Here is a 10005-nt window from a genome sequence, read left to right as displayed (position 1 = left end):
CCCCGTCAGTCTTTTGGCCACCTTGCTCCTTCTCCCTGTTTTCTCTTCGGACCATAGAAGTCTTCTGCCTTTCCCCTTCCCCCTCCCATAGGTTGTCCTGCTGCACATCCTCCCCCCACCACTGTTTTTCCTTCCTCGCCAGCCCCTCCCTCCTCCATCTTGACATCCCTTTTCGCCCAAGGTAGAAAATGGGCAGCCCCCCCCCCCCCGCCTGCTCCACACAGTCATGCTAAGTTTAGATGTGGCACATCCCACAAAGGAACAAACGGGACTTGCTCAGGAGAGCTTCCCACTGGATTGTGCCCCCCCCCGACGCACACACACAGTTCAAACCTGCCTGTCTCCCCCTCTATCCCCCTGAATGGCACTTGAAATCTGGCCCCGGAGGCTGTCGCCTCCTCTTGGCTCATGGGAGAGCCACTATGCGTTCTCTCTCTGGTGGTCCAGAACTTCCTGGAAAAGGGTGGTGTGAGCTTCACTCTGGAGGCATCCGCATGGACAAATCCTGCAGCCATCAAAAACAGATCTCCTTGCTACAACCCTCACTCAGAAGCTTTGATAGGAATTGGGAAGGATCTCTTGACCCCCGCTGGCCTATTGGTGCAGGGAGGGCTTTCTCGGTTGGCCTCCTTGCAGTTCCCTCCTTAGGCTACTGTGGGATGCTGGGGCACAGGCCAGAGCCCAGCTCCCACTCAGGTCACCCGTGAGGTCGAGACCAGATGTGGACTTGGTACCAACCATCTCCCTCACTTAAGAACAAAACCTGTTGAACTGTTTTGTAGCTGTTTATGTAGATGCAGCTTTGAATGGTCTCAGAACAGCAATGATCTCCCCTCCTTGGTTTTAAGTGAGGGCATACAGGCTAAGGATGATGAAGCATGTTGAAGAAGGGGTTTGCTGCCACACATGGGCTTGTTAGCACTGCTGAGGCATTGCTCTTTTGTAGTCAGCTGGAATTAAAGCAATTGCAGATGGCACTCGATAGAGTTCTCTGTTCCCCATAGCAGGAATGCCGAAACGTTTTGGGCTGATGAGCACATTTGAAATTCTGGGAGAATGTCATGGGCACTCTCACAAAATGGGTGTGCGACCAACCACAAGACATCAATTTCCCAGGGGAGGGCAAAAGAAAAGTAACTTGTCCAGACGCCTACATTCAAGGCAGAAGTGGGAATCTCGGGTGGTGGCGGTGCAGTTGAAGGCACACTTGGAAGAAACTGATTATCTAGACCCATTTCAGTCGGGCTTCAGACTTGGGCATGGGACAGAAACGGCCATGGTCGCCTTGGTAGATGATATGAGGAGGGCTCTGGATAGGGGTGAATGCTCCTTCCTTGTTCTCCTCGATCTCTCAGCAGCTTTTGATACTGTTGACCGCGGTATCCTCCTGGACCGCCTGGAGGGGTTGGGCATTGGGGACACCGTATTGTGGTGGTTCCGGTCCTTCCTCTCCGGCAGGTACCAGAGGGTAGCACTGGGAGAGGAGGTTTCGGACCCGTGGCCACTTACTTGTGGGGTGCCACAGGGTTCCATCCTCTCCCCGATGCTATTTAACATCTATGTGAAGCCGCTGGGGGCTATCATCAGGAGGTTTGGGGTGCAGTGTCATCAATATGCGGATGACACGCAGCTCTACCTCTCATTCAAATCTTCACCAAGGTTGGCCGTAGAATCTCTGTCCAAATGTCTGGAGACGGTGAGTGGCTGGATGGGGAGGAATAAGCTGAAGCTGAACCCTGACAAGACCGAGGTACTTTTGGTGGGAGACAAGAGGAGGCTGGGGGATGTTGGTCTGGTGTTGAATGGGGTACGGCTACCCTTGAAAGACCAGGTCCGCAGCCTGGGGGTCATTTTGGACTCCCAGCTGTCCATGGAGGCTCAGGTGTCAGCTGTGAGCCGGACAGCGCTGTATCAACTCCATCTGATACGGCGGCTGCGCCCCTTCCTTCCCGACCATCTGCTCCCATCGGTAGCACATGCCCTGGTCTCCTCTCGTTTAGACTACTGTAATGCGCTCTACGTGGGGTTACCCTTGAAGACGGTTCGGAAACTGCAGCTGGTACAGAACGCGGCGGCTCGTCTGATTAAAGGCAGCCGCCGGCGAGATCACATCACTCCAGTGCTGAAGGAGCTGCACTGGTTACCAGTTGTTTTCCGGGCCAAATTCAAGGTGTTGGTTTTGACCTTTAAAACCCTATACAGTTCCGGCCCAGCCTATCTTAAGGAGCGCCTCCAGCAGCACCAGACAGGCCGCTTAACAAGATCAGCCTCGGATGGCCTTCTGTCTGTCCCATCAGCCAGGACAGCTAGACTGGTGGGGACGAGGGAGAGGGCCTTTTCTGTGGTGGCCCCCACTCTGTGGAACTCCCTCCCTAGGGAACTCCGTTATGCCCCCTCTTTAATGAGCTTCCATCGTGCATTAAAAACGTGGTTGTTCAGGCAGGCATTTGGGGTGGGTTAGGGTATTTTAGAAAACGTTTTTATTGTAGAATTTTATTGTTTTAAACTGTTTTATTGTATGTTGTACATCGCCCAGAGTGGCTGGGTGACCAGCCAGATGGGCGATTAATAAATTTAATAATAAATAAATAATAAATAAATCTGAATTCCAAAAGACACCCCCCCCCCCCGTTTTCTGCCCTAACTCCTAGAGAAAAGGGCTGGTGTGGAAGCAACCCCCTCCAAAAAATCAAACTCGAAGTAGTGGTTACTATGATGATATTCAAAAGCATTTGTAATTAGGATCAATTTATTGGGATGTAAGCTCGTTTGATGTGGGAGGTAGGGAAAGGGGTGTGAACAGACATCCAGCGACGACACCCACCCCCCTGTTGGCTATAACTGGGCACTGGGCTCTTAAAGCAACTTTACTCTATCTCTCCTTCACTCAGCACTCCCGCCTCTATGAGGTAGACCCTGGTCTTGTACCCCCGGTAGGCCGACTGGATCTTGATAGCGGCTTCCTGCTGCAGGCGCAAGGCCTTTCGGGCCTTCCAGCCCCGCCAGAAGGCCTGGATGAGGGTAGCTGCCCGCGCAACTTGCCACACGTGTTTCCTGGTCTTGAACACCCGTCTCTGGCCTTCGCCCATCCGGCGGCTGCAGTAATTTTCATAAAGCCACTCTGAGGTCCCGACAGGCGCTGCCCCCTGCTGCTGGAGGCTGGTGGACGAGAGGCTCCGGGGCGCGTTCCGCTCCCGCGTGGGCCGCGAGCACGTGGACGTGTGTACGGTGGTGTAGCGCTGGCTTAACCCTCCAGGGTCCCGGCCCTGTCTCCGGGGGTGGTCCTCCGCTGCTGCACGGTGGGTATCGGGGTAATAGGCGTTGGGGCCCATCTGGTAGGACACGTGGGGCCCAGAAGGGTGGGGCCTCGTGGGTACCTGCTCCCGCAGCCTGGAGCCTGGGCTCTTCCGCCTGGCAGGAGGATGGCGAGCAGAGTGGCCCTCACACTCACTCTCATCCATGTCCGATTCAGAGGGCGGAGGGCCCTTGCCAACCCCCACCAGCACACGGACGCTGGTGCACCTCCCACACTGGGAGCATATCTTGGCCTGGGAGGCCTCCATGGGCTCTCTTTCTGTTGGGGAAGGTGGGGTCCGCGGCACCTTGCTTGCCCACTCCTCCGGGTCTCCCACGAGACACTTGTGCCAATGCTTCCTGGGGTATGGGCCCACCCAGGCAGAACTCCCTGGCATGTAGCTGGGGTAGCCATAGTAGGTCCTGGGTGGCCCACCCCGAAGGCAGGGGCGGCCTGGCCTTGGTCTCATGTTCTGCCTGGTGCGGTAGCCCCTCCAGTGGGCCTGGATGGTGGTGGCCGCCTGGTTGCATTCGTCAAGAGCCCGCCGGGTCATGTATCCCCGGTAGTGTGCCTGAATGACCTCGGCAGCTTGCTCTTTGCCCATCCGGGAGCGGTCCCACGATCTCCTGCCGTCCTCTGAGGAGGCCGGGGAGGGCGTTCTCCTCCGGTGCCCATGCACTTGCCACGAGGGCACCTGGTCCTGCTGCAAGGCCATGTACTCCCGGGTGATGAAACGCCTCCAGGCTGCCTGGATGGTGGAGGCAGCAGCGTGCTTGGACGCCATCTGCTTCCGCGTCAGAAAGCCCCGCCACGAGGCCTGGATGGTGGTGGCTGCCTTGTCCATGAGCATGTCTAGTTCATCCACCAGGAAGGAGGATCTCCGGTGGGAGTGGCTGTTGCTCCGGGCCCGGGCTCGGGCCCGGACCCGGACCCTGGCTAGGTGGGGGTCATGGTGGCGCTCCCCCTCCTCATCTTCCTCATCTTCCCCACTCGGATAGCTGTAGGGGCACCATGGGTGATCCTCGTAGGTTTCCATCCTAGAAGGGGGAAATGGCGGGCATTAGTGTGTCAGCCGAAATCCCTGTCCCATTTGGAGATTTGGATGGGAGCATGACACGGCCTCTATTCTCAGAGTACCCAACATAGCCAGATTTTCTTTCCAAGCCCCTGCGTTTTAGGGGCATGCCCCTCCCTATTCTGACTTCATGAACTCTTTCCCACATCGTGGTTGCCTAAATTTCTGCTCTTTTCTCACTGCTCACATGACCAGGCATTTTTCTCTCTGTACCACAAATACCGTACGCTTCCTTCCATCCTCTTCCATTCTACCATAGCTTCAAGCTTCTTGTCCTCAGTTCGAAAGGCCTCTGCCACTCTGCCCTACAGGACAGTTTCCCGCATCTCCCATTAATCTGTCCCCATCCTCATCTTCTCTCTCCTCCTCCGTTTCCCTCTCGCATCTTCATGCCTTCCGCCATGTGAGCTGACACTTGGATTTGTTACTAATGACTCATTCCGCCCTTACCTGCCTGTGCACGTAGTTTTCCAGGCTGTTCCCTGTTGGTGTTCAAGTGTCTTCCTTTAGCAAAACCCTTTTACAACCCCCCATGTCTCCCCCAGCCCTCAGCAACCATCTGACTCCCCCTCCAGTTCTCTCTCACTCATTCCCTGGGTCTGGGGTCTGAGGCTGAAAATCCAAATGCCCACCCCTCCCCTCCATTAATTTCAGTGGCGCTTTCCCAGGGGAACTCCTGGTGGATCATGCCCCAGGTTAATTCGTGGAAGGGGGGCATTTGAATCAATAGGAGCATTGCCAGCCTCAGTAATATTAATCCATCAATTAATTAATTAATAAGTGAACCTGCCTGCCCACTTGGCTCATCCGGGGAAGGACTTCCCTGCAACCCGCCACCTGCAGAAGTCCGGTCGGCAAATCCATTGTTTTTTGCTGGAAAAAACAATGACGCTGGAACTTTCCAGCGGTGTTTCAACACAAGGTAAAAATGGGTTTATTTCAATGAACCAACAGGATTGATGGAAGTTGAGATTTTGATCTCTCAAGTTGCTTAATCCTGTGGGTTTCAGCTTATGTTTTGTTATCCTGTAATTTTAATTGTGTCTCTCTTTTTTTTAAGCCAGCCTAGGCACTTGCTATATCCAGCAAAAAGGTGGGGTGCAAGTATTTGTAAACAAATAAATACAATTGCTACACACAAGTAGTGTTCCCGGTTTCCCTCCCCCACCCCAAATTCTGGCACCCCAGGCTGAGTGCCTCTGGCACATGCAGAGTGCCTCCCCCCTGAGCAGAACTGAGCTTTCTTTTTGAAAGGAGCCTACAAAGTGCTTCTGCACTGTGCAAAGTGTCTGTCTTACCCTTCTGAGGGGAAGCAACTCTTTAAAATCAGTGTTTCACTTACGTACCTCTGAGTATGTGCAGAGTGATCCCTTCTGAAAGTTATCAGAATTTCTTTTTTTTAATTCTAAATGCACCCTGTATAAAAAAATACTGTCTGCACCAGTTTTCCCCTGGCTTGATACCACCCTGTTCTGGGAGCTAATATTATTATTAACTTTATTATTAATTTTGTTATTATTATTTATTACATTTCTATGCTGCCTCATAGCCAAAGCTCTCTGGGCGGTTTACATAGATTAAAAACATAAAAAACACACAAGCAAACGGTATACACAAAGACAACACATATGTAAGAACAACTTTGAGCAATCAGCCAAACCACAAAACAAGTCCAGGATCAATTAAAACTCATCACATGCTGCCAAATGCCTGGGAAAAGAGAAAAGTATTGAGTTGGCACCGAAAAGATAATAATGTTGGTACCAGGTGGGCCTCATCGGGGAGATCATTCCACCATTGGGGGGCCATCACCGAGAAGGCCCACTCCCTTGTTGCTAGCCTGCAGGAGGGGAAAATCCTGGACCAATTTTACTCCTGTGTGCTCCTGCCCACATCTGGAGGTCCACAAGTTGCCTACCCTTTCTTCTAAAGGTGGGGCCAAAAATACAACAAATAGAAAATTGTAGCTTAAAGCTCTTACTGCCCCTAGATGAGCCTTAGGGGAGGTATTTCAGCCTTGTAGAATGGGAGGGAAACTGCACAAAAGCCAGGAAACAACCAAACCATTGGTGGTTAGGCGAAATCCAGGCCGGTGGGATTTGGCCCAGGGCCTGAGGTTCCCCACCCTGCTCTAAGGCCTAGCTTAGGCAGGGCCTGGGGTAATGGGGGAGGAAGTGGGGGAGCTGCACAACATCCTACCTTTCTCATGCACCCGTGTCAATTCCGCCCGCTTGATCACACCTTTTTGCAGCTGCCTCAGGGCTGACTGAGGCATCAGGCTGGGAATTCCCTATAGGAAGAGAAGCTGTTCACAGCATCATAGAAGAAGAAGAAACAACGCTAAATGTAAGAAGAGCCCTGCTGGATGAGCCCAAAGGTCTAGCTAGACCAGCACCCCCTTCACCCAGCAGGATGCTGTCCCAGCCCTGTCCTGGGAAAAGGCACACATCGGAGAAAGCATTCCACATGGAAACTTGTCCAGTTTCACCATGAAGCCCTCCAGGGAAGGTGGGTCCCACAACCACTCTGGTCAGCCTTTTCTACTGCTGCAGTTACCTTCCTTTTCTTTCTTTAACTCTTAGTACATGTCTGTCACCTAATAAAAGTAGTTTCAGGGTGCAATCCTATGCATGTTTAGGGTGCAATCCTATGTCCGCTAGACAACATCTAGGCAGCCATAGGATTTTTCAGTTCAGCCAGAGCTCTGAGCTCGGTTCCCAGAAACCGAAAAATCCTATGGCCATCTAGACGCTATCTAGCGACCATAGGATTGCTCCCTTAGGGCGCAATCCTATCAGTATAGGCAGCTGCCCACAAACTCGGAGGCGACCACCTATCCAATGCAGGGCAGGAGAAGCGCGGAAGGGATCGTCCCCTCTGCACTTTAGCCGCCCTGCATTTATGGCTAGACACTGATTTCAGCAGTCTAGCTGTGGGGTGTCGGAGCGTGGGAAGTGGCAGCTGGATGACATGTAGGATGTGTTGTATGGGCATTTCTGACTTCCCCACCCCAATACACCCCCAGTAACACCCTGTTGTCGCTGCTCTGTGCTCCTCTTCCGAGTACGGAGCGTGGGGCCATTCTGCCCTGCCCACAAGACAGGTGGCGGTTGGTTCTCGGGGAACCAACCTATCCATGGCTGTCGAGCCACTGACTAAAGCCCATAGGATTGCACCCTTAATCAGCTTTGCATATTGAGATTTCTCATCCCCATTTAATCCCCAACCTCCCTCCTCCCCCTCAATGCAACTCCTGGCAGTTTCAAAATTATTCCCAGTTAAAAATGATGGGCTTGTGTTTTTTCAAGAGACTTTTTACACCTCCAACAATAATTCAGACCTCCACATACACAATCTAATAAGTAAAAAAGCTCTGATGAGAGAGAATGCGTCTCCCAGTAAAGTATATTTTATTCTGCTTTTTTTGCAGATTTGTCCATGTATCTTTTATACATCTGCTCTGCCCCATACCTTGACTTTAACACTCCACTTTTTCCTTGCTTGCCAGGCCCACTTAATACCCAGGTAGCTCTGTCTGCTTCACTTTTGCCATTCTGTTTACATAGTACCTGCCTTTTGCTGGATGTCTTTTGGGAAGCATTCCCCAAATATGTAGCTTGAACCTACATCCCTGCAATATCAACCCATTGCTCAAAGACCTGCTCTCGGTAGGTAGGATAAAAAGAACATTCCTTCCTCTGTCTAATATCCTTTTTACACATGTGTAGATTCTGTATTTATTGACCTTATCGCCAACTCTTCTTTCAAGAAACACAGATTTGTTTTTACACCCACAACAACCCTGTGAGGTAGGTTAGCCAGAGAAGCGATGACTTGCCCACTTCTGGCAAAGCAATTCTTGGATCAGGCTAAGGGACCCCAATGTTAAGCATGCTTATCAGGGTTTAAGTGCCAATGGAAGCAGGAGGATTTACTTTCAAGTGCACTGCTTTAGGATTGGACTGTTTGATCTTTTCCCTAGCATCAACATGCCCAAGAACAGGTAATATTCAAGGTAAGCTTCAAGGTAAGCCATGCGGTCCCACAGCCAAAATAGAAATAAAAAATTAGGGTTGCCCTTTCAAACTTTTAAAAATATGAGCATTTTACAGAATTGGAGTGCTTCAAACCATGTTCTGGAACAAAGGGAGGTCTATGAGTTGGCAACAGTGAAATAGCCCTTCCCCTGACCACTGCATCTTTTATCTTTACAAGATGCCTGGGAGGTCAGCCATTATTGTGATCCTTTTATAAGAGATGGGGAGCTGAAGGCGGGGGAGAGTGGCTGACCTAAAGCCATGGAGCCAGCTGGAAGCTGACATTTGAAGCCCAGATCCCCTACAATCCCCCAGCTATTACACTACACTGGCAAAAGAGGCATCACTTAAAAATATATGTCACATTAGAAGTCCTACAGAACACGATGCACAAAGCAAGTGAGCCATTGCCCTTACCCAGGTCAACTGGTGCATAAATGGGACTTACTCCCTGGTAGCAGAACTCTACTTTTTCAAGAAAGGTAGTGGTGGTGGATGTCAAGATGGACACTTTACTGAACAAAGCTTGCAACCTTTCCAGACACAGGAGGAGGAATTTCAGCAAGGCGGATGCCGGTGTTAATTGGGTTACAAACAGACCTTGCTGATAAGACCAATGCCCATGTGTCAGAAGATGAAAAAGAGCTCTGTATTACTCCAAAACTTTAAGCACTCCCTGGTCCAAACCAAGCTGTTCATTGTCTCACTCCTACTAAGGAGTACCTGGGACAGGAGAAGAGGTTCCCTCCTAGATGAAGTGGGGTGGGGAATCTCTCAGCCAGTCCACATTCACCTGCACTGCAGTGCTGGGTCCAGGGGAGGAAGGAGCTCTCGCAACGTGAACCGGGCAAAGGGCTGTGGCTCAGTGGCAGAGCACCTGCTTGGCATGCTAGACTGCAAGTAGACTGATCCAGACTGATCCCTCCCTCCCTAAGGGGCTGGCGGGTTACGTTCATCCCATTGCTGCTGCCCCCATCCAGCCCAGGGACTCTGCCCCAGAGGGGCCCTCGCTCAGTGACAGAGCACCTGTTTTGCATCCCGGGCACTGCCAAGTAGCGCTCGGAAGGAATTCTGCCTGAGCCCTGGCGAGCTGCCGCCGCTAGTGGGTGTTGACAATACGGGGCCGAACCTGGAACTGGTTCAGTCCAAGGCCTGCGAGAGGCCTTGGACTGCTGCCACTGTGTGGGCTTGGTGAAGCAGCCATCTACATCTGCCTAGGGTTGCTGTTCTTCGACAGAGAAAGTGGAGGACCACAAAGACAAACCACCTTTTGGTTGATGGTAGCTAAAACAGGGGGTTTGGCTGACTAGTAGGACACCCCAGGTCGATCTTTGGGAAGCCAGATGGTGCTTTTGCTATGTGTTGGTCTATGTGACCTGGGAAAGAGGGGAACAGTTTGCGGGAGGCTGGACATCCTGGCAGATGGTGGCCCTCCCCCAAATGTGTTCTGTATTTCTCTCCTATTTACACCATACCTGCACAGCGGTGGCAGTACCTGCACACCGTTCTCTCCTTTCTGGAGGACGTTTCAGCCAGTTCTTGCTTGGGCCAAGAATTCTGGAGGTGCATGACCTCACCTGGTGATGTCACTACAATTG

The 10005-nt window shown here is 51.8% G+C and overlaps 1 protein-coding gene across 1 annotated transcript; it reads right to left on the bottom strand.

The window, feature by feature from the left end:
- Window positions 1-2867: 2867 nt before the first annotated feature.
- LOC146346483 (uncharacterized) lies at window positions 2868-6647 on the bottom strand. The gene is made up of 2 exons (XM_084847933.1): window positions 6570-6647; window positions 2868-4332 (listed from the first exon to the last, which is right to left on the bottom strand). The coding sequence occupies exon 2, from the start codon at window positions 4329-4331 to the stop codon at window positions 2868-2870; it is 1464 nt and encodes a 487-aa protein (XP_084704059.1). The 5' UTR covers window position 4332; window positions 6570-6647.
- Window positions 6648-10005: the final 3358 nt, after the last annotated feature.

This window comes from Heloderma suspectum, chromosome 4 (assembly GCF_057233095.1).
Source record: "Heloderma suspectum isolate Gila_16-S chromosome 4, 16-S_ref, whole genome shotgun sequence".
NCBI classification, from domain to species: domain Eukaryota; kingdom Metazoa; phylum Chordata; class Lepidosauria; order Squamata; family Helodermatidae; genus Heloderma; species Heloderma suspectum.
Note: the sequence above shows the minus strand (reverse complement) of the source record. Positions and strands in the feature narration are given on the sequence as shown.

Coding starts and splice junctions, on each gene's coding strand:
- LOC146346483 (XM_084847933.1), bottom strand. CDS start 4,331: ATGGAAACCTACGAGGATCACCCATGGTGCCCCTACAGCTATCCGAGT.